The sequence below is a fragment of the Falco cherrug genome, chromosome Z (assembly GCF_023634085.1).
Source record: "Falco cherrug isolate bFalChe1 chromosome Z, bFalChe1.pri, whole genome shotgun sequence".
In the NCBI taxonomy this organism is placed as follows: Eukaryota; Metazoa; Chordata; class Aves; order Falconiformes; family Falconidae; genus Falco; species Falco cherrug.
Window position 1 is genome coordinate 1,390,244 of NC_073720.1, and position 23,897 is coordinate 1,414,140.

The 23,897-nt window shown below is 49.0% G+C and overlaps 1 protein-coding gene across 30 annotated transcripts in view; it reads left to right on the forward strand.

The window, feature by feature from the left end:
* Positions 1 to 23,897, forward strand: part of TCF4 (transcription factor 4) — a 240,179-nt gene that overhangs the window by 205,967 nt on the left and 10,315 nt on the right. For 24 of the 30 annotated variants that reach the window (XM_055698366.1, XM_055698367.1, XM_055698364.1 and 21 more), the window contains 4 exons: positions 5,689 to 5,756; positions 7,021 to 7,099; positions 9,645 to 9,721; positions 11,984 to 12,187. In XM_055698366.1, coding sequence (XP_055554341.1) covers positions 5,689 to 5,756; positions 7,021 to 7,099; positions 9,645 to 9,721; positions 11,984 to 12,187 — 428 coding nt within the window. The remainder of the gene's footprint in view (positions 1 to 5,688; positions 5,757 to 7,020; positions 7,100 to 9,644; positions 9,722 to 11,983; positions 12,188 to 23,897) is intronic. The other 6 variants (XM_055698362.1, XM_055698372.1, XM_055698370.1 and 3 more) reach the window with 2 other exon arrangements.

A 23,897-nucleotide genomic window follows, 5' to 3' on the forward strand; every position in this document is an offset into this window, starting at 1 on the left:
CGTAGCCTGCATCATGCCCTGTTGTGGCAGTCCCTTTTCCAAGCTGGAGAATTCACATTGAGTCTGTCCTCTAAAGGAACCACCCTCTGTTTTTTCTGACTTCGCTTCTCTTCTGTAGACCTTGAAGCTCTTTCTTGATGGACTTACCAGATCTTTACTCTGTATCCAAAATACAGGTGTGTTGTGAATTCACAGAGGGACATAACTCGAGGGGAACCTGCCTTCGCAGGGGGTCAGACCAGATGACCTCCAGAGGTTCCTTCCCACCGCAGCCGTTCTGTGAGAACAGGCTTCGGGGTTGTCTCTGCTTTTTGCCCAGTGTTGCTCCTTGGGGGCAGCAAGGGGCTGGTTCTCCTGCTTTACCATCAGCTCAGGTTGTCAGCTGATGGCACGCTGTAGCTCTAGGTTTCCTCCTCTTCCTGGGCTGGTTATTAGGTAACGAGAGCCTGCTGGTGTGTATTGATGGCATTCTTTCACCCCATGGTGGTTGCCTGGTGTTTTTCACGTATGTATGGCATTTATTGCCCAGCATGTTAGTGTTACAGGAGCTGCTCTTTACGCATAACATTTGAGTTTATTATTGTGAAGCAGGGTCTTGCCAAACATCACAGCCTTGGCGTGTGCCATGTCTTCTTCCAGGCCATGCAGGAATATGTTGAACAGTACAGATCTGCACAACTGGGAATTTTCTGGTAATACTCCTCCCTTATAAAGCTAACTCCTATTTCCTGCTCTTGTAGTCTCTTGTCTCAATCATCTGCCAGAATATCCTCAGCTCCCTGTTATCTGAAGACAGTTTAGTTTCTTTAAGAGCCTTTGTGAGGTGGCTTTGTTGAAAGCTGAGAGTACAAATCTGTTACATTTTCTGGATCTCCTGCATCGGTGTGCTCATCACGTTTTCAGAAGAATTCAGATTTGCAAGATGTGCCTTCCCCCCACAAAAGCCATGTTGGTTGGGCAGTGTGGTGGGTTTATCCGTGTGTGTTTTGCTCTTTGTTCTTTCTCCTAGTAGAGAAGTCAGGTTTGCAATCCGGTGGCTCCTTGAATTTGCAGAAGGTGGTTTTCAGTGTTGGTTTTTAATATTTTCTGCCTTGTTTACTTCAGCACTAGGTTGGTCTAAGCAGTCGGTTTTACACTGCGGTTAGAAGTTAGGCTCTTTTGTGTTTGAGTTTCTTGAGAGCTCTTAGAAACGTCATTTGGCTCTTCTTTATTCTTCATTTTATTGATTTATTTTAAAGCCTTTACATTGATGCTTCAGTTGGAGCCAATTTTTCTGACTAATCCCTTGTAAAATATCATCTGTCCCACGGCAAGGCAATGAAAAGAATCTGTTTAGCATTTCTGCTGTTACCCTTTTTTTTCCTTGAATTCTGCTGTTGCATCTTGGTTGTTTGCAGACCCCACCAACTCTCCGTCGTTGTCCTGATTTCTAATGGGCTTGAAAAAGCTTTTACAATTAACTTTGAAGCCATTAACAATTGCTCTTGGAAAGTACTTTTTTGGTCTTACACATAACTTGCATTGCGTACTTGCCCAGGATCCCCCCTCTTGCATGACCCTTGCACAACACCTTATGGTTTTCTTCCAAAAGCTGAAGGGAAGCCGAAGAGCCCTTGATGGATGTGGTGACAGCCTTTTACTGAGGTAGGAGCGGTATCTGTTCTGCATCCTACATTCTGTGGAGAGGAAAACCACCTGAGGATCAGTTTTACGCAGAGGTGACAGAGCAAGGCGGACCCTGCTGTAGTGACCCTGCACTTATTTCTGAGTTTGTTGAGCCGGGTTTGGCGCACCCTTGCAGGTTACCTTGTGAATGCCTCTGCTGGGAAGATGGATAGAGCTGCTGGGGAAGCACCGTCCATGGTTTTCATCAGATTACTCTTCGGTGCATGGTGATAAACCTGATGCCAACTGGGCTGGGCTGCAATCCTTCTTCCCACGACTCTTCCCCAGCAGCCGCTCACACGCGGGGCGCGGGGTCTGCACGGACGTGCTGTGAGTGTCTGCATCTGTCTTCGTAATGCATGCCCCAGCCTAGTCCAAACACACTTTCTTGCTTTTTATATACATTTTCTTCCATTCGGGGTGCTGTTCTGGACAACAGCAGTGCTTGTCTGAGCTCAGGTAAATACCCCGATGGTTTAAACCGGGCAGCTGTAGTGCAGACTGAAGCTGTCAGCTAAGCCTGGCCCTGCCCAGCCTTTGGGGCATCAGCGGCCGTATTTAAATAAAAGTGATGGACCAGCAACTGTGCGATATTAATAGAAACAGTTGATTATATTCCATAGCCATTTCCTATGTAAAGCAGCACTGTACATTACCTTTCTCTATAGAGGTACCCTGGGTTGTTTTTTCCTATGAGGTCTGGTTCTTACTTCTGCAGTGCCTGCTCCCGGGGTAACGTTAGTGTTCCCCCCTCGCTCCCGAAGTCTTTGCGCTCTTGCAGCAGGCACTCCTTGCTGTGTTTCTTCTTAAGGCACTGTTTCTTTGTTCTTCCTTCAAATAAAGGGTTTTCTCTAGTCATCTCCAGATTTCCATCATGTCCCTTACATTACCAAACTGACAGCTACAGCAAGTAATAGTCCACGTGGTTAGTGATGTAAGAAAGAAAGACAAGACATTAAAAAACCCAGCTGTGTGTAAGTAATCCCAGCTATTCCTGTGACATGAACACTTTCCGAAGATCTCTGTCTACTTATGTTTATCTTGGTCTTCCACGCAGAAGGAGCCGTGGTTCCCTTCCTTTGCCCCCTTTGTCCACTGCCCCAAGAACCCAAAGCACCCAGGGTGCGCTCCCCGCTCTTCTGGCCGTTCCTCGGGCTCTCGCAGCCTGCAGCTCAGAGCTGTCCCACCTGGGCTTGCATCTGGGGCTCGTGTTCAGTAGCCACCAGTGGAGGATGTTCTTCTGCATGAATTTGTCCAGTTCCTTTAAAAATCTGTTTATATGGTTGGCCTTTGCATACCTTAAAGCAACAAGCTTCCCCATCTGACTGGACGCTACTTCAAAAGACCAGCTTTTTTTTGTTTGTTTCAGTCTTTAAATGGGGAGAGCAACAAATAACAATATGAGCTCACCTTCCCCGTGTTACAAACCTCTACCATATTGCTTTCGAAGCATCCCCTTCTCAGTGAAGCTCCTTCTTCTCTGCCTAAGGGAACTTTGCACACTGCTGCCCATCCCTGCAGCTCTCTCCCTGTATGTTTTCCAAGCCTACTGCAGTAATTTGTCTTCAAAGTCTTTCAGGAGAAGTTTAATATTGGGTCTATCTGAAGAATTCCTTTGTTCTTAGCAGTAACTGATGTAAGCCATGGCGCGGCTCGGCGCTGTCAGGTTTCGGAGAGCACGTGGAGCAAGACCGTGGTCCCTGCGTTCGCTCCTGCCGCAGGACCGGAGCAGCTCATCTCATCAGGAGAAACCAGCCTTCAGACAAACAAATGCAGGGCTTGATTTTAGAATAATGCAGTTAGAGTCACTTAGAAAAAGGAGAAAACAATGCATGATTTACATTTAGATTCACAGTTCACTTTAGAGTGAAGTAACTGAATTTCTGGACACCTGCCTGGTATTATTCAAGTCGCAAACTGTTAGATTGTGATTTACAACATTAAATTACCCTGATCAGTTGTATCTCTAGCTGACACCGCCTGTTCTATCTGTCTTCATGTTTTTTCTGTGTCTTTATACATCTTGATGCCTAATTTCAAACTGAGCTGAGATCACAAATAAGCTGCCATTGGCAGATGAGCACATTTTCAAATATGCAGTAAGAAAAGTAAAAGTTTAACTAAAAGAAAAAGGGGAGAAAAAGAAGTCGGCAAAGACGTGCTCGCAGACCACACGGCACTTATTTGTCCAGCAGCATCTGGCATGCACGTAGACCCCGAGGCCTTTCCAAAGGAGGATGCTGAACCATCTGAGTTACGCAGTCCAGTTCAGTGTAAAGATGCCGCATTTCTTAAATCGGATAGCAGGCACATTGTGTGTGAGAAATAAAAGGAAAATGACGTTCTGTGCCATTTCTTAAAAGTTTCTGAACTAGACCTTGCAGAAGCTGCTATGAAAATGTAGGGTTTGGGGGGGGGGGGGGGGGGCGGTGGTCAGTACCCCATACCTCTGACAGCAGAGACAGGGTACCTGCTGAGTGAGGTCGGCTGGGCTGGAAGGGGCAAGGGGTGGAGGCTAGGGATGAGGCAGTAGATGAGAGAAATGCATTCGGGGGGAAGATCAGAGGAGGTGGAGCAGCAAGGTTGCTCTGGAGGGGGACGGCAGGGCATCCCCTGGACCACAGCTTTCCCAGCTGCTGCTGTGGAGCTGCGATGTCTGCGGGCAGATCAGCTCATCTGCTTTGAGTGCTGGGCCAGCTGCTTTCGGTTATTAACGTCTGTAGTTCCACCAACAGCCACAATCGGAGAGCTGTAAAACGGATCCAACCCTGCTCCTTCCTATGCCCTGTGTATTTAACTGAGTAACGCTGGGGCGAAACTTGTAGGAGGCTTTTTAATATTACTTTTGAATGACCAAAAAAAAGTGCCTGCGCTTGCACTTTGTGGTACAACTGTGAGCAGTTTGGTCCTGGAGTCCTTTTCCTGGGGGATGCCCCTGGCTCGAAGCAGGGCTGGGTTTGCTCCTGAAGTCCTCTGGGCACAGGATCCACGGCCTCGTGGTGCCGAGGGGCTTGAGGGAGAGACAAGGAGACTGAAGCCCTTCACACCCTGCTGCGTACGGGATCCTCTCCTGCATCAGCCCTCGTGTCCCAGACATCAATCCAGGCTTTCAGGGTTGGTTACCAATGGCTTATTTCTCATTTTCTGGCCACCTGGCTTAGGCTCCTGGGAGGTGAAAGCAGAAGCGTTGGTCGTGGGCAGCAGCCAGGCAGAGCTGCACTTTCCATTTCTAAATGGCCCATATAGATGATGAAACTGGTGGGGTGCTCCATCCGTAGTTTTCTTCCATTTCTCCTGTAGTGGAGAAGTTTCCAACCTGTCACTTGAGCATGAGAAACTGGTGGCCTGCTACACCATGATTTTTCTTGCCCTAAATTCCTTATGTAAAAGGTGCAATCCCATCACCTAAGAGATGGTGAAAAATCAGTTCATGAAACACTTACGGGGTGTTCAAGTGAAGTCTGCAGGAACACTTGGGAAAAGTCCCTATGGAACTTAATAATGTCTGTAAAACACACCTTGAGAAGTATACAGAGGACCATCTGTATTCACAGAGTGAATGAGGAGACAACAAAATAGTGGGTAGCTACTTATTGACAGCGCTTTGGCCTTGCCTTGCCAGGGGGGCTAGGGCTGCCCGGAGCGGGGAGCAGGGGAGGTGAGCCCTTCCCAACCCCAGCTGTGCCTTGCTGGGCGCTCACATGTTTTCCGTACCTTTGAGCATCTTCTACTGGTAGAAGCCTGTAAAACCCACTTTTTTTTAGTGTGTTTTAGATAGCCAAGTACTATCAAATATACCATGTATTTTTTAAAAAAAACCAGCATGTCAAGTATATATTTGACTTCCAAAAATGGAGCGAGAATGTGTTTGATATCTACCTTAGCAAACAAACTAATGGTAATTAAAGAGTGATTTTAATGTAATTAGCATTAAAATGCAGTTAAATGAAGAGTGAGTGGACCAGGAATAGAAATCGATGGTGTCTTACTGTCTGTTTTTACATCGAGTCTTTTGTTTTTCAGCAAACAGAGGAAGTGGGGCAGCAGGCAGCTCGCAGACTGGTGATGCGCTGGGGAAAGCACTTGCCTCTGTAAGGAAATATTTACTTTGGAATACACGTTTACCGTTTTGAAAGTGTGAACTTTAATCAGAATTGGACGCCTGGAGTTTACGAAGATGAACAGCAAACGGGAGAGATCTAGTCTCAGAGGTCACCCGTGTGGACGAGATATTGAACAATCAGTGCCAAATGGTGTTTCAAAAGATGGAGACTTAATTGTAGGGTAGAAGAGAAATGATGAGAGGGGAAGCCTGGTCACACTGCCTGGGTGCCAAGGCGCTGTGTCTGTCAGTCTGGCACACACTGCAGCTCCGAGGGTGAGGGAGGTCTGAGCAGAACCCAGCGGCAGGATGACCTCTGCATTACCGAGCCATCTGCCGACAGGATTCCATTTGAATTTGCCTCTCCATTTTCTATTTTTCATGGCACTTTCCACCTATTCAGTTCCCGTGGTTGCTGTTAAAGCCAGAAGTTACCACCTCTTACCCAGCTGGCTGGGGTACGGCACCTTTCCAGCATCAAAGCGGGAGGCAACAGTGCCATGCCCCAGCTATTGCTGTGGTACCAGTTGGCACAGGCTGGCTTTTAATAAGGACCACTATAGTTATTTTCTGGGCAGAGTGGGTTCCATTGAGTTCTCATGAGAGTTAATTTTTTTTTGCATATTCTTCGATGCTTCATTGAAAAAGACGAAAAGTCAGACTCTAGTTTGCCTGAAAGAACCGATACAGTACAGAATCCACTTTCAAGTGGTGCCCTGACAAATGGCACGGGTGCTGAGCGGGGACACCGCGGGCAGTGGCACTCTCGCCCAGGCACGGGGCACGCGGGGGCTTTCTCGCCAGAGCAGCGGACGAGTAGTTGGAGTTGGCTGCTGCGGATTACTTGCTGTGCCAGGGTTTAACGTGTTCCGCTCCCTTTGCTTTCTTTTGGCCGTTAAGGGATTTCAGCATAACGAAAAAGCAATTTTCAGGCGTGCATTAAGGCCTTGTTGAATGACTGTCATTCGTAAAGTAGTCTATGCAATGAAAATGTGTATATCTATCGTAGCAGATCCATGTGCCAATCAGCAACCATCGCTTAATTGGCTAGTGTCTGTTCCCATCAAAAGGGGTCTGTTGTCTAGCTTCCTGCATCTAATACAGTTTTGTCTTTATAAAAATTTAATATTTGAATAAGAGGCTTTTTAACCTGTCCTGCTTTCATTTAAATGAACTGAATGCATAAGAATTCCATATTTCTTTCTGCATCAGTTTGTGATGGCTTTAGATTAATTCTGTATCATCTTTTAAAGATCTATTCTCCAGATCACACCAACAACAGCTTTTCATCAAATCCTTCAACTCCTGTTGGTTCTCCCCCTTCTCTCTCAGGTATTGTTGTTACAATTCTATTTTACTGAACGTTTCAACCTATTTTTTGGTAGGAGATGCCTAAATGAGCTCCTACGGTACTGGGTGTGAGATGCGCATCCAGCCGGCAGCACCAGGCAGTTCCCGTATTGCTGGGCAAGCACGCGCAGGTGGCTGGTGGCCCCCCGGAGAGGAGCAGAGAGGTGGCCCACACGCTGTATTGCCAGCGCAGAAAGAAGGTCCTTGCAGCTCTCAGGTGGATGCATTTACAGAAAAGCAGTGGGTTTATGCATCCTTACACACTCGGGGTCTTGCGGCAGATGGTTTCTGCCCTGCGCAGAGTGCGTCCCCATACCGTGGCCGTGCCCCCGTGCAGGGACACCCAAGCCCTCATGGCAGGGTGGCCACACCAGGGACATCTCCTTGTATGTTCCCCCCATCCCCTCCCGGGGCTGAAGCAAACACCTGTTTGATCTATAAATTGTGCCTGGGGACAAACTGAGCCCCTGCAGATCCGGCTGATTCATTTTACACTTTGTTGACAATAATTGCATATTTTAACTAAACCCACTTTACTACTAAAAGCTTAAACTGAAAAGAACCAGAGGCCCAGGGTAGTTCTCATGAGCATCAGGTGCTTTAAACGTTTACCTGAATATATGCAGATTTCTTAAGCCCTGCAAGGTTTCAGCTAGGGGGTTGGGCTTCTCCTGTGCAGTGCCTTGGGGGGGGCCTCCAGGCTTCCCACCCCCTCTTTGAGACAAGGTCACAAGTAAGCAAAGACCCCACGCTCCTCTTTCTGCACGAGCCCTGGATCCTGTTAACCTTGCCGGGAATCCTGAAGGGCAGCCAAGGCGGCCGTGTTTCTTCTCCGTGGGGCACAAGGAGCGGGACAGAGATGGAAGATGCTCCTGAGCTCCTGGTTCCTTATGGCAGTGCCCCAGGCTCGAGACCTTGTAGCAGCTCTGCAGCCATGAGAGCCTTGGGAAGGAGGGCTGGGGAGAAGCTGGTGTGAGACCTACCAGGGCAGGATGAGGGCCAGGGGGGCACCACGCCCCCCTCCATCCCACTTGGCTGCGATGAAGGAGCACCTCCTGGCGGGGTGGCATCCAGCCGACAACCGTCCCCATGCAGCCGCCCCTAGCAGGCAATGGAGGGACCACCTTGTCCTGCCATAGCTTGGGGAGGGGTCTCACACCTCAGAAAATAACTTTTTGCCCTTACTTAGCCTGGAGTCGCCCCTGAGATGTAGCACCCCCAGCACCACGCGTTCCTCCTTCCCGATGGAAGGGGCCGAGGCAAAGAGGAAGATCCCATGCTAGGTGGGGCTGTGTTGTTTTCTGCAGGCTCTACTGGGTAAATAGGGAGAACCAAGTGTCAAAATAAATAAAAATAAGGGGTATAAGTGCATTTCAATAAGAGCTGAAAGTGTTTAGCATGCAAAACGCTTTCCCTCAAGGACATCAAGGGCTAGTTAAAAATTATTTCCAAAGTAAAGATTGCTGTTCATTGCTCCATTCGTGCTGCAGCAAAACTTCAGCTAAAAGCTCCATGGGGACCAGAAAAGGGAAGATTTAAGTTTTAATTAGAACTGACATAATTTTGACACTCAAGAAAAAAAAATCTTAACTGTGAGAACCTAAAAAAAAATTTGCCATGAGTTCCACCCTGGCCTGTCTCCATCCAAGCAAATGCCACTCAACGTAGACGTTAAGATTAAAATTCTAATATTTCCATCTCAAATTTTTAACCCTGTTTTATGAGATCATTCAGAAGATCACCCCTTCCAAAGAGCATTATAAATTGTCCAAGCATTTTGCTATATATATATATGAAAGCTGTTGGGAAAACACTTGAAAAAACCTTTTTTTCCCCTATGTTTGCTTTGCCTCTTTCACGAGGGCAAATTTTTCCTTAGAAAACGCTGCTGGAGCCCAGGAGCACTTTTCTTCCCGCAGCAGCAGGAACAGATTTAGAGCAGCGGATACAAAGCAGGCAGCGTTCAGTCAGCCCTTTGGCGGTCTTACTGGGCCAAACCAAATAATCTGCCTGAAGAGAGCGCCAACCTTATCAGCGTCTACGTGAATGTTGTGTGCAGTGCTTTTACTGACTGCTTTTTTTTTAAGATTTTGTAAATTTGAGGGTGGGATGACATCATCGGTGGCACTGAGTGCGTCTCAAAGCCAGGCTCGGAGGACGGGCTGGGCTGGCCTTGGCTGGCGTAGGGGTCCAGCCGCCCTGCAGCCCCCTGCGGCTGTGGCGCTTCTCCTTCCAGCACTGAGACATTTCCTTCTCCCGGAGCCTCTCGCAGCTCCAGCTGCCGAATGAATGCAGCCCTGTATGCGGAGGAGCAGCCTGGGGGAACGTTGTGGCCTGCATCTATGTGCTTTGCTGCAAAATACCTTTTTTTTTTTTTTTTCATCCGTGTGTATTTTGGAAGTTCTCCATATGTCTGCTCTATAGTCTATCTGGAATACGGCATTTACATGTCTACAAAACTGTCCAAAAAGTTTGAAAGACATTTTTGTTTGCATAGTTCTAATGGTAATTCCAATTTTACTATTAGCAGGCACAGCTGTTTGGTCTAGAAATGGAGGTCAAGCGTCATCATCTCCCAATTATGAAGGTCCCTTACACTCTTTGGTATGTTTTGATTAGTGACCTCCTCTGCCTCAGTATTTTACTTGCTGTTCTTTCCATTTCTCATCCATTCTTCTCACACAGGTTTTCATTTTGTTAGTGACCACTACGCCCTCGGACTTGATTTTACCACCTCTAAACTCGTATCCTGGGTGCCCCGTACTCGAGATACGTGATGTGGTTTGAGATGCTGCTGGCCAGGGTCTCCTGTTTCACAGGGGACGTGGTGTTGAAATCTACTGAAAAGGGGAATGAGGACCACAGAAAGAGGGGAGGGGGAGCAGGCAGATGGAGAAGATGGGAGTAGGAAGCCGTGGCGGCTGTTGCGCAGGACAGAGCATCCGTCAGTCCCGTGGAGCGAGGGAGGGAGCGTGGCCGATGCGGCAGGGATGGCTGGAGTCCTCTCCCTGGGAAAAGCCAGCTGGCTCAACTTGGCAAGCCAAGTTCATCCTAAATCGCGTGGCAGAGAGGGCTACAGGGATGTCAGTAGGATTTGTTCCTTTTCCTAATGGAAGGATGAAGTCCGAGTTGGAGCTGGCCAAAAGCACGTTAGGACAGAGAAGAACTGTAGAGCCCCATGTCCTCTGTCTCACTCTTCTCGGTTGGCTGCTGGTCTCCGGAGGGAATGTAGGGGCTTTCACCAATCGGTGTGAAGTGCCTGATGTATTGTTGGGTGTCAAATAAAACAGCGCTAGAGCCTAAACGTTTCCTTAAAATAAAAGCGATGGGATAATTCCCAAGAGCACAGCATTGAACCCCCCTAGTATGGGGCAATGCAGCAGACCCGTTGACTCCGTTAGAAGTTTGCCAGAGTCAGGAATTAGTAGGGACTACTTTTTTTGCCCTTATACAGAATTCCTTCTCATGATGGACCACGATATTTTCTAGGCTGTCTGTCTTCTGCAGGTTTTTGAGTTCTTTTGGTTTTTGGAGAGCAGTGGGTTGGTTAAGAGATTTGATGAAGAGATCCATAAGCTATGGCTAATTATTTTTACAGCTGGGGTTCCCCAGTGCTTGGGGACTGTCCTGTTGAGCTTCCCCCTTTTGTATTTTATTAATGAGCAAAGACTCCAGGTGCCCTGGTCTGCATGTGGCTTGTGCTGGGGACAGCCAAGGACAGTGGTGGAGCTTGGGGGAAGCAGAACAGGGGTGTGGGGGGCGGTTTCTGCGGACAGCGGGTTGTTCCCAGAGCATGGCATGGAGCATCCTGACGCAGGCACGGGTCCCTCTTTCATGGAGCAGCCAGTGCAACAGGCAAGCTGAAGCCTCGAGTTTGCATTCCCTGCAGCCCATTGCTTCTCATCCTCGCCCTGCCAGCAGCACACCTCGGGGGCAGGTTTTTGGCTTAGGAGCCAGGTATCGGGAGCCAGGAGCTGGGGGGAGCAGTGGTGAGGGTTCTTGATGGCTCTCCCCAGGGCTGTGGGTGGGCTGGCTCTTGGGATGGTTGGAGAAGTGGGGGGCACATGGATGTAGGAACCCCAATGGTATTGCAGCCTGGGGGGGGGGGGGGGGGGGGCGGGGAGCAGTTTGGAGCAGCCCTGCACCCCTGGCCCCTTGGGACTGCCCCAGCTGCTAGTCCTTGCTGAATTGCTCATCAGCCATAAGGTGCACAGGTAGGGAGGAGTGTTTATTGCTGCTTTTGCCAGTGAGAAAAGTGATTGCAGGATGCATACCTGTAGGGAAGAAATTTAGCAGCAAGGGACTGTAGGACCTGGTAGTTTCTCTTTCTGTCTTTGTGTGTGATCCTGGGATTAGATGGGGGGAGGAAAATCCTGGTCAGAGATTGATTACAATTACAGGTATATTTGTTTTCTTTACTTCTACTCTTTTTTTTATTTTTTTATTATTATTTTTTTTTCAAGTATCACTAAAACTTTTCAAAGACATAGAGGGCAACATATGTACTGTAATGATTATGTTCATGAGGAATCATTGAACCTGTTTTGCCCATGAAAATCAAAGCTGTACTCGTGTTAACCATGCTCTCTCCTTCCCCACAACGCTACTCTAAACATTGCCCTAGGGAAACAAAACCACTCCTTTCAGGGGAAAAAAAAAAAAAGGCAAAAAAAAAGCCAAAACCAACCAACCAAAAAAAAAACACCCCAAAAAAACGCCAGGGGGTTGAGAAGGAAGGACTGGCTGTGTCAGTGACCGTGCCCCAGCGCGTCCCATGCACACCAGCAGCAGCGCCTCGTCCCCGGCGCTGGGCAGCCCTGCGCGCCTGCTGATGCTCTTCCCGCTTTGTTTCTCGCACACAAACAGCAAAGCCGGATCGAGGACCGCCTGGAAAGACTGGACGATGCCATCCACGTGCTGCGCAACCACGCGGTAGGGCCTGCCACCGCCATGCCGGGGGGCCACGCCGACATGCACGGCTTGATAGGGCCGTCGCACAACGGAGCCATGGCCGGTCTGGGCTCCGGCTATGGCACTGGGCTGCTCTCCACCAACCGGCACTCGCTCATGGTAAGCCACGGGACTCGCTGGCAGCTCTGGAACTCCCTGATGGCCAGGGCTTGGGGAGGGCGAAGGGTGGGTGGTTGGGTGTGGGGGTCTGCGAGGGTCGTCAGCTTCTCAGAGGTGTGGTGCACCAGCGCGTGTCGGTGGAGGGCACAGTGCTGCCTTGCCTTGGTGCAGTGCGTGCATGCATGCTGATGACAGTGAGTGCCCCCGGGGGTGTTTGTCCCCACAGTGCCCTCAGCCCGGCTGGCACAGCTGCTGTCCCTGGCACCCAGCTGCTGGGCTCAGTGCCCCACCTCGTCAGCCATCCTCACTAACGTGGCTGACATTGGCTGAGGGCATGGGTGCGTCGAGAAGTCACTGACATGCACCTTGGGGCCAGGGGCCTGGGGGGCAGCAGCCCCATGGCAGTGGGGCAGGAGCATGCAGTGGGAGCAGCCCCACAGCTGCAGCACGGGCGTACACCAGCAGGATGAGGTTGGGCTCCCCTGTGCCTTCCCAAGGGTGGTTCATGTGGCTGCACCGCCCCAGTTTACCCTTCTCACAGCTGTTTGGACAGCGGTGCAGACTGGGTGGGTGTGCACGTGCACATGCACGGCTGGGGGCATGAGGGGAGTCGAAATCCTTGGGGTCATTTATGCTTTTGCTTCCAGGGCAGGTGAACATAAATTCACTGCCCCTCCCCAGGTCCCCGTTTCCAAAAAGAAAACGCTTTACCTTTTTTGCTTTCAGAAAGTTGTTGGTACTGTTGCGTTTAGCTGGGGACCCGCCACTTGCTTGGGAAGCTGGGTGCAGTTTGGGGTGTAAGTCTGGGCTTCAGCGTGCAGGGCTGGAGAAGGTGTAAGGACCAGGAGCTCATCCTGTCCTCGTTTTAAACACATGCTTAAAGCTGGGGGAGAAGGTAGGTCGGGGTTAGAGCTGCATGTTTCCCCCGGGATGGTGTGACCCTTCCATGATGCGAAGGAAATATTTTGCAGTTGCTTTCTCTCTTGCAAAGGAAAAGCCTGTCTCCAATCTTTTTCCTGGTTTAATATGTCAGAAAAATAATAAGGCAAAGCACCTAATGCAATGCACGTGAGTCTACAGAAACCTCCAAGTGCCTCAGCAGAAGTTGATGAAGGAGCAGTGGTGCCGTGGGAGCTACGAAGCAGCCCAGGGACGCAGGTGGTGCCGCTGCGCACGTGTGGGGGCAGAGCGGGGTCAGTGCCGTCTTCAGTGGGGTTCAAAAGCCTTTGCTGTTCTCTTTCCGAACCTTATTCCAGTAATAGAGTTGCTTACTCACATGTGGAATGGAGAAAGGGAACAAAGAGTTATCTGGCAGTAGTTTCAGATGGTTCAAGCTATTTAGATTAATTAAGGTGGGGGGATGGGGGTAATATGGGGAAATAGGGCCGTGACAGACCCATGGGCGGCTCGCTGCTGCGCGGCTCTGCAGAGGACGAGGCTTGATCCCCTGCTGGCCCCACATATGAAGGGCAAGGCAGGGCAGGTTAGGAGAGAGAATTTCAATTTACCATATACATGTAGGGAGGAGAGCATGTGCCTCTGCTAGAGACACGTGGAAATTTCTCCTCGGTGCGCAAGAATCACTGGAAACAAGGAAAAAAAGCCCATTGAAATGAAAAGGCAGGTGAGGAAGGGCACTGAAAGCGATGGAGCAGCTGCGGGTGCCGCGAGGGTGTGTTGTCACACACATATGTGTGCGCATACCTTCCCCTGAGCTCTCCTCTGTTTGGGGTTTCCTATCTGAGAAAAGTCTAGTGGAATTAGGAGGAGTTCGAGGACAAACAGCAGCAATGATTGCAAGCAGGGAAGGGTTTTTGTGTGAAGGGGGGTTGAACAGATTGTGGTGATTTTGTTTAGAAAGGAGGTGAATAAGAGGAGGCAGAATAGAGGTACACAGAATAATGGACACCATAGAGAAGGTAAATCTCATTCTCCTATTCATCCTGCCTTATAATTAAAGAACAAGGGGACATTCAGTGAACCTGACAAAAAGAAATACTTTTTCTTCCACACACAATGACCTGTGAAATTCATTGCTCCAAGATGTAATCAAGGCCAAATGTTCAGAAGCATTCCAAATAGGATTAGACATCATATGGAAAATGCAAACATATAGAGTTGTATTTGACAGGATTCAAACAGGATTCCTCATTTTTTTCACAAGGCAAGTGGGGAAAAAAAGAAAGAAAGAAAGAAAGAAAGAAAGGAAGAAAGAAAAACTTTGATGCCAGAGTGTGAGGCAACTGCTAGGGGAAGGAAGGAGCTTCTTCTGGTGGCCAATTACTTGATAATTACCGCGTTCCCCGGTCTGGGTGCTGGCGATGCCCCCCACGCTTGGTGCTGTCGTGATAGTTGGTTAGGTGATTATAAAATAATTAGCCTTCAGCGGTATTGAGAGCATGGCTTTGTTCAGTGGGGCTGTTCCTGAGCCTGGTGTGATGCTGGGGGACATTCCTAGGCGGCGTGTCCAGCCTGGCTGGTGTCGCTCAGCCGGGGCTGAGCCAAGCCAAGGGCTTTCGGCCGCTCTCCATCCCACGCTGGGGATGGCCCTGCAGCCCCTGGCACGCTCCGTCTCCAGCCAAGGGCACGGTTTTATGTCAAAGCTTGAGTGCTGCCCGCTGCCCAGAGCCTTCCACAACTGAGGTCTGCCAACTCGTATGGAAATTAAAATGTCCCAGCCATCTCCTGCTTCCCCCCCTGCTAGAAAAAATGTGATGCTCAGCTCTCCCTCCCCAGCCACCCTCAGCCGAGCAGTTCTCCCCTTCTGACTTGTCCGCATGCGTTGCCCTCAGCTGAAGACTTGCCCATCATTTCTGTTGCTTCAGGTTATTAAAACGTAACATCAGTTGTGGAAATTAAGCACCTGAGAAAGGAAAATAAGAGGGGGTTTGTTTATTTTTTTATCAGGGCAGCTTTGTGACAGGCTCTGCTCCTCGTTAAATTAAATGTGACTATAAGTGACTCCGTTGTGGGTGAAATATCATTAAAAGCCACAACTGAGCCTGCGCCATTTGGAAATTAAAAAAAAAGAAAAGTGTTAACTGAAAATGGTCTGGCAAAAGGCTCTGAGAGGTAAAAAGATGCTTTTTCAGCAGCTCAGCTAAATCCATCTCGTCTCCCCTTCCCCAATAAAATTAGCATGAACCAGACATTGTTTTGCTCTCTGTGGCAGTTGCTGAGAATTCACAAAAGGAAATTCTAGATTGTAATTTAGCTTGGCCTCAGGTAATATGTTAAATACACTTGGGATACATATAATCTAAGATTTTAGTCTGTACAAAGCTATTTTTTCCTCCAGTGTTTAAACAATACTGCTTTTAATGAAGAAATCTGGCTTTATTAAAAGCCAGATCTGTGACTTACAACTGTTTCTGCATATCTGCTCTCAATCAAGAGAAAAGAGTTTTAATTTTTGTAGCTTTGTTAGCTTTGCATATGTTAAACTGCTGCAACATGCACCCAGGGCATCACTTCAGAGGCAGTTTGTTCCATAAATATGTGCTCCTTGCTTAAATACCAGATGTAGGTGAAGTTAGATTTAGACTAAAAAAGCAGCAACAATGAGAAATCGAAGTGCTGCTATCATGCATCTAAAAAAAAATGTTTTTGTATTTTCAGGAATATGTAGGCACCGGCTTTTCCAGGAGAAGTGCGGAGGGATGGGGTCTGGCTCATTTTGTTTGGACTTGGCTAAAGATGCGTGTGGTCAGAGGGAGGTAGCTGGGCAGGAGAAATGGGATGCTTGGAGGGCAGCGCTGCTGCTGCTGCAAACAAGACAGGGACATTTCTCTGAAAAGCCAGTCTGCTGCGTTCCCAGGCAGCATTACTCACTGTCTGAAACTGTAACTTGGGTGAAAGAGTCGGGCCCAGTCATTTTTTTTGGAAAACTGGTATGAGTTTTGAACTGAAAACGTAAGAACAAAGGAAATAGTTTTTGAGTGGAGTCAGTCTGAAGTTAGCCTTTGACCATTTGATACATTCCACGCTGAAAAGGAAGTTGAAGGGGGAAAAAAATTACAAAAAAAAAAAAAAAATATCAAGGAGGATACTGGTAATGTTTTCCACATTTGAATTTTAATACATGAAACAGGCTATAAAAGGCTGGCCAGCTGCAGTAAATAAAAGTAGCAGTGGGAGGTATGGACCGGAAACTTGTCGAGTGCACTGGTGGAAGCGGCTGTGCCCACCATGCACCTCCGCGTGCTGCCCGAGCGCACCAGAGCCACTGCGGCGCGGTGCAGAGCCTGCACGTCCTGCCTGCGCTGCCTGCCCTGCCTGCGCTGCCTGCGCTGCCTGCCCGCCCTCTCCCTCCTGCAGCAGATGTGTGACTTTTCTCCCCAGACAAAAATAAGGCAGAGATCAGTCAGATGCTGCTGGAAATGGGAATCAAGTGCTCCGGTTTTAATGGAACAAGGCCAGGTTTACAGCTGTGTGGCTGGGAGCAGAGTCCCGCTCCCTGTGCGAACCGTTTGCTGTAGCTGGCCATCTTAAAAGGGATTTATTTTACAGTCCCTAGCTTTTTTAGTCGCCCAGTAAGGAGAGCATTTCAGCATTTCCTAATTTTTAGCAGGCCCCTGGAATTTGCTGATGGCCCTGGTCCGAATTTCCTCTGTGCCATGAGCAAACCGGCGCACATTCATTCACACCGTGAACAAATACAGTGTGTTTGATACCAGTTTAGCAGCAAACTGTTATAGCGGCACAAGCCCGGAGGAGCTGCTGGCTCCGCTGCCCCCGCAACCATGCAGCCAGGAGAAGGGCAGCAGGAAAGTCTCAAAAAAGGGGTATTTCTTCAATCGCTGCCCTGGGGTGCAGGAGCTGGGGGGGGATGCCCTCACAGGGTGTTGGGGCATGGCTTCCTTGGCTGGGCAGGCTGGAGGGCAGGAGTTTGAACATGCAGCATCGCTCCATGTGCCCAGCATCCTTCGCTTGTGCCCCAGCTGCAAAGCTGGGCTGCAGCAGTTGCTGGCCCAAAGCCGGTCCCTTTGCAGGGGGTGTTTGGGGGTGGCGGGGCCAGGAAGGGGGGTGGCCTGCTGATGGAGCCAGGGGGATGGATGTTTGGGTTTCCCATCCCATCCGGACCTGGGTGCTGCAAGCACGTGTGTGCTCGACGTTACCGCCCTGAGTCGTCCCACTGGGACTGGTGGTGACATTGAAAGTTAAGCACATGCACGAGCATTTGCTGGGTGGAAAATGTTGTAATTAATTACCATTTTAAAACGAAGACAATGTCCTTTCACCAGGCTCATAAAGCCGGTACAGAACCACCCAGGACACCTGCAAAGAAACTTCTGGGAAGAGGCAGAAGCGGCTTAGAAATGAGGATAACGTGGTGTTTGTTGTCGGGCTGCTCCTAAGGTTTCTGTCTCTGTGAGGATCGTCAAGGCCAAAGTTTTGGAAGTTGCATGTCAAGATAAAAGCGTGGAGTCTTGGTCGGTTTAATCTGCCCATCTCCATCTCTCAAGGGCATGAGCTAAGCGTGTATTTTCAGCTTTAGCTGTGAATTTCCTGGCTTTCGGCAGTTCCTGTTATTTCAGAGGTTATGTGGATTGAGGGGATTTTAGCATAACATTTCAGACGGAATTGTAGAAAACAGCGTTTCAATGCAAACTTTTGCACGGGAACCTTAGAAGATGCGTGTTTCTGCTGTAGCGCTGCACGAAGGGATTGATTAAAATCATTATACACCGGGAACTGGTGTACATTATGTTTAAGATAGCGTTTAGAAGCCCTTCGCAGCCTGCGTGCTTCACGTGAGGGCCCACAGGAAGAGAGCGCCTTCATGTGTATGGTTGTGGGGTTTTTTTTACATCCACATTAAATTAACTTACGGAATTTTCCACCCCTAGGAATTAAAGTAGCAGCTCATGAAGTAATTCGGTTATGTCATTCGTATATAAACAAAAAAAGAGTCAAGCGACTTGGCATTATTTGAAAGGCAAAATTAGGCTTTCGCTGTGTCTTAGTATCTTTTTCTCTTCCTAATTTTTAGTGCAGTCGTAGCTGCTGTGTCTGTGGTTTGTTTTGCTTGACTGCGTTTTTGAGCTAGCAGGTATAATATAAACTCAAAAGAACTTGGCAGAATGACCTTACTGGAATGGAGTCTGACATAACAGGCAACAGTGTAGGGGTTTTATATAGCACCGTTTTCTGCCTAATTGGTTGACATTCCTAATGCCATGCAATTACAGCCTTTATCATATTTTGAAATTATTTTGCAGCTATAAAGTTCATTTTGACCAGGAGAGAAACCACTGACCAATATATTAACCGACACCTTTTCAGGAAGGCGTTGTCTTCGCACAATGGCCCCATTCATTTCTAACCAGCTAATTAGGCACATGGTTAAGACCCCATTGTATGTGGTTTCCCGGGTTTCATTGCTGCCTGTGAGCTCCACGTGGCTCCCAAGCAGCACCAGGCACACGTGGCCGGCGTTGGCGGAGCTGGAGGTGTGGAGCCGAGGCCACCGGCACGGAGGAAGGCGGCAGCAAGCGTGGCTCAGGCACCTGATGCTCTGGATGGGACCCCCCTCATTCACCACTGGGTACCAACATCAAGCATCCAGGTTGTGTGGACTTGCTTGCTGCGTGGCTCCCCCCGCTCCCACTCCGATTCAGTGAAGAAGAGTTAATATTCTTAATCCTGTACTTTAGGACCCTTTATATCTCCGGATTTAGCCAAGACTTAAATGAATAATCATCTCTGTTGGAAAGAAATCGTGGGGATTATTTCAGTGCCTTCCCTCCCAGGGCCATGGCAACCCACTTCTCTCCTTAACGGGTCACAACCGGTTAGTTTCCCTTAAACTACTTGGGTTATCTTCCACGGTGGGCAGGCAAAGCTGGTGGAGCGTGAGGGCGCAGCAGTGAGCTGCTCCCTCAGCAGTGCAGGGCAGCAGGCTGGAAGGAGGCACACGCGCTGCCGGGAGCCCGGCCTCGCCTGGAGACGTGGCACTTGCGCTTTTTTTTTCCCTTCATCTTCCTCTTCCCCTTCCTTTTAATGGCAAAGTCCAGCTTTGCCACTCTCGGCTCCATTTAAATGGTTTTTGCATACAACTGGCTTAGAAACAGCCCTTTCATAAGATATTTGGCACGCTGCTTAGTACTCAGCACTACTTCTTTTCTGCAGAAAAAAAAAAAGGTGAACTTTGCTTTTTCCCTGATTTAATGCCACTCTTAATGTCTTTTTTTTTTTTTAATTAAATCCTTTCTTTTGCTTTTGATCTTATTTATAGCTGAGCCACCGGTCATATGGAAACTATTATTGTATAGCATGGAGATGAAAGACTTTGGTGCAGTTAAATAAGAGTGAATAATTTGGACCAATAATACACACATACAGTGAGAGACCATTTGTTTCAGAGTGCCCTGCGCTGTTCCCTTTTTAATATAGCGAGAGAGGTTTATAAGGGCTTTGCACAAATCTGCTTTCTGTCAGACTTATACATTTTGACAATATTGAACACATGTTAACATGCATCACCTTACAACTTTCTTGCCGCATGTTTTTATTTATCTAATTGGATAACACGAGGTCATAATTTTTAAAAGGACAAAGCATGTTGCTTGTTGCATTTGTTCATGGTATTGGCAAGTTAGGGATAATATCTTCCTAACCCTCACCTGAAGCTGTGCTCCAGGCTAGAGAGGATAGTTTTCCCTTCGTATTTAGAAAGTTGACGGTGGCTGTGAGGGCTGCCGCTCAGCGTGAGAGGGGTTAACTGTAAGGAAAGGGATGCAACGCTCATAACTTCATAGGAAACCTTGCCCCATTTTTTACAGCTTATGCCTGCTCCTTACCGTGCCCGGCCTTCACATGCCCATTGTGAGCAATAAAAGAAACCTTTGTATGACCATCCCTTACCAGTGCTCAGGATTCATTCCTGGGCCAGGTAGGGGAGGGCGAAGTTCCACCGTCCTGCGCAGGACCGAGAGGCAGGGGGAGAATCTGGGGCAGTTCAGGAGGGAGCGCAGCGCTTGGGGGCTGCCGGCCGTGCTTGGGAATTCATGGGGAGGGGCAGTTCAAGGTACCAAAACTGCTTTCCCCATCACCGGGGGTCTTGTCACCGCATGGACACATTTTCTCTTGAAGTTTATGGAAAACTGAGCACCTTGCTGGTGTGTCCATAGTGGCAGGTGACCCACGTGTGCCGTGGCACGCAGAGGTGGGTGATGTGGGATGGGCAGCTGGTGCCCCGGCTCTGCCGTGCATCCCAGACCCCCTGTTCCTCCTAGACCTTGGTTCCTCATGGCCCCCCTGTTCTCCTGGCCCCCTGTTGCTCCTGGCCCCCGCGTTCCCCCTGCCCCCCTGTTCCTTCTAGCCCCCCATTCCCCCTGGCCTCCATGGCGGCGGCTGGGAAGGCACACATGGAGAGCAGGGTTTTACTCCTGGAGAGGGTGATCTGTACATCCTCAGGATGCTGGGGAGACTCTGCTGCTACAGAAAAAAGCATGATTGCTGTGTAGGGAAGGGAGAGGAGAGCCTGCCCCGTCCTGGGGGGCTGCCGGTCCCCCTGCTGTCACAGGTCCCATCCAGCCTGCAGCAGCGTGGAGCTGGCTTAGCTCAGCTCGGAGGGGACTTCTCTGGGGGGTAATATTAATCAGCGTTACTTAACTGCCAAATTCAATGCAGTACCTCTTGAGGCTGATGAAGCAAGCAGCTTAGCGGAATAGTTACTTTCTAAAAAGGGAAAAAGGCACTTTGTGGAACAAAGGTGAAGCTGTGACTTCTCCGGCATCCCAGCATCTCATTCTATAGCTGGGTTAATTGCAGGTATACATCTCCATCATGAAATGCTGAGTATTAAAGAATTTCCACGTATTCTTTTAGAACAGGTTCCCATTCATGACGAATGTGTAGATTGTGCAGGTAATCCACAATAGATACAGACTAGCATAACCAGAAAAACCTGATGTTTGTACTGAGTACCTGTTAGTTTATATAAAAATGAAAATGCAAAGGTAAGAGAAGACAAGATCTAGCTTTCTTCCTGCTGTTGAAGTTTTTAAAATGCCGTAAAAAAAACAATGCAAGTGTGAATTCAGGCATCATCCATCCAGGCTTTCATGCCGTGCCCATCAGCCTAGTATGTGTGTGCCTCCAAGAAAACCTGTGCTGGAAAGTCTGCAGAACAATTTTGATCCCTGCCTCTGGGATCAGCCTTCTCTGTACCAGTATTTATTTATCTTCCAGAAGCCTTTTTAACCTTAGTAGCCAAAACCCCACAGGACTGGAGCTTCTCATGCTCTTTCCGCTTGGCTAAATTCTCTCAAGCAGGCTGTACTTCACAGAGGAGGATGTGCACATGTGCTGGGGTCCCTGCGTGCACCTGGAATGGTGATTGCAAAGGGGAAGTTAAGGCAGAGACTTGCACATCAGTAACAGAGCCTACTTACACCTCTCCTGTGCATTTTAGGATTTGTTCTTTGTTGGGGTTTTTTCCACTCCAATCTGCTGAGTGCCGCAGTAGAGGGCTGTTTAAAGAGATGGAAATAAATAAAATATTAATAGAACTTCAAAGTGAGTTTGATTCTCTAAAGATAAGTATTATTTATACTCCCGGGCTGGGGGGAATGATTCATATCTTCGCTCCACCTCGGGGCAGAGCTGTTGTTTCTGTAACAGACAAACCAGCAGCACTGCCGGCTGCGGAGGGAGGGGGAGGCAACGGAGCATCTCCTGTGGCCCCGGCAGTGCCAGGAGGTGCCCACACCCCTGGCCGGCAGTGCTGCTTTCCACCCCTCACATCTTACACAGGGTGGGCTTTATCTCAGTGAGGCGCATCCCTGGGCAGAGGGTGGGTTTCAGCCATGTCTGGGCTCTTGAAGGTCCTGGGCTCCTGGTCGTTGGGTGGAAAACCCTGATGGTCTTTAGAGCAGAAAAGGAAATGATGGTTGATGAGGAAAGTAAATGGCCAGCCCCTTGTAGGGGACATGTGAGACCTGAAGCTGGCTGTCAAAGTGGGTGGTTGGCTCCCCATGCAGGACAGAGCATCCCATGGTCAGTGGAGATGTGGTGGCGTGGTAGAAACCACAGCGCTGCCTGAAACCAGTCCCTGTAGTCTTCTGCTCATGGTGTGAGTTGGGTTTGACCTTTTTTGCTATGGATACGTGTGTGTGCACATATGCACGCACGCATAAAGGTACTTATAGCCTGGTGGAGTTGGAGTCTTGCTCTGTCTCAGAAGATGCCCTGTGTGTGGGCAATGAAGTGACTGGGATGCCTCAATCTTCTTGCAAGTGGTTGAAGCTGGAAAAATAGATTGTCCAGGAAAACACTATGGAAAGGCCGTTGCAAGGCGGTGGTTTGTGTAGCTGTAGAGTTGGAAAGCGTCGGTGCTTTGGAGCAGCCCCCTCGCTGTGGCACGGGGAGGGTTGCGGCTGGGAGGAGGCTGCAGACCCAGCTCCATCCCATCCCGGGGCGCCTGCTTCCCACCTGGAGAAAGGGGAAGATGCGCTTGAAGTCAATCCCAGTGGCTAAAAAATGGTCTGTCCTTTGTGTCGGGGTGGCCATAGGTTGGACTTGCTCACCAGGCGATCCTGGAATGTGCCAGCTGGCAGGACGGAAAGCTGCAAATCTCTACAAGTGAGATTAATCACATAGTGGGTTGTGAAACAGAATAAAAGAATGGATGGGTTTTATCATCCAGTAGTGAGATGTAACACAGGCAGTTACCTTCCAGAACGTAAAGGAGAGGAAATGTGAGGAAATTGTAAATTTTTAGGACATAAATATTTTAAAAATATAAATTTATTTTAAAATGCTAAAAATATAAACAAAACTTTGTGTCAGTATGACAGCAGTAAAGTGGTGGTGACTTCATGGCACAGGTTAAAAACTCTCCAGATCATTAGCTTTCCGTCATTACTACGTCTGCTTCTTAAAACAGGGCGTAGTCCTCAGGAAGTCAGGCTGAATAATCATGGTAAGGTTGTCCTCTCCAAGGTGGACCACACAGCTGGAGGCATCCCATGGTGGGATGCTGGCCACCTCGGGGTCTGTCTCTGCTCAAGGCAGGGAGGGACCCAGGGGGGCTCACAGGAGCCGGGGGTGGGGGACCCAGAGTGAGACATGGCATCTGCCACTGCGCCTCTGCAGCTTCCAGCCACTCTAAGGAGCTCCGCTCGAAGGGTGGGGGTGGTCTGCCAACCAGAAGTGGTGTCATGCGTGTCTTTGTCTTCATCAGCTTCAAGAGTAAATGGGGTTTGTCTTTCATAGAATCGCAGGAAAGTATAGATCAGAGGGGGCTCATGGAGGTGCCTGGGGTGAAGCCCCTGATCACGTTCAAGCCAGCTTTGGAGTTAGGTCCAGCTTCGGGGGTAGGTCTGGCTTTGGAGTCAGGTCCAGCTCCCGAGCGAGGTTGGTTGCCCTGGGTCCTGTCCCACTGGGCTGGTGGCGCTGGGGACGGGGAAGGACAGCCTGTTTCACTGGGTGCTTTCTGCCGTAGGTGTGGGGAGAAGATACTTTTTCTCCTCGGAAGGCCGCCAGCAGGAGCTCGTGGTGCTTTCTGCAGTAAGGTTTGAGGAAGTGGAACTGCTGGGCTCCAAGTGCCCTGTAACATCCGATCCTCCCTTCAAACCGAATAATGCTGGTTCCACTCTTCTCTTAGCAGCTCATGTTTTAAAATTTCAAACGTCTCAACAAAGAGAGAGTTTTTGTCTCTGTTAATGTTACACTTGCTTTCGGTTATTTGCATTTCGTCTAGTAG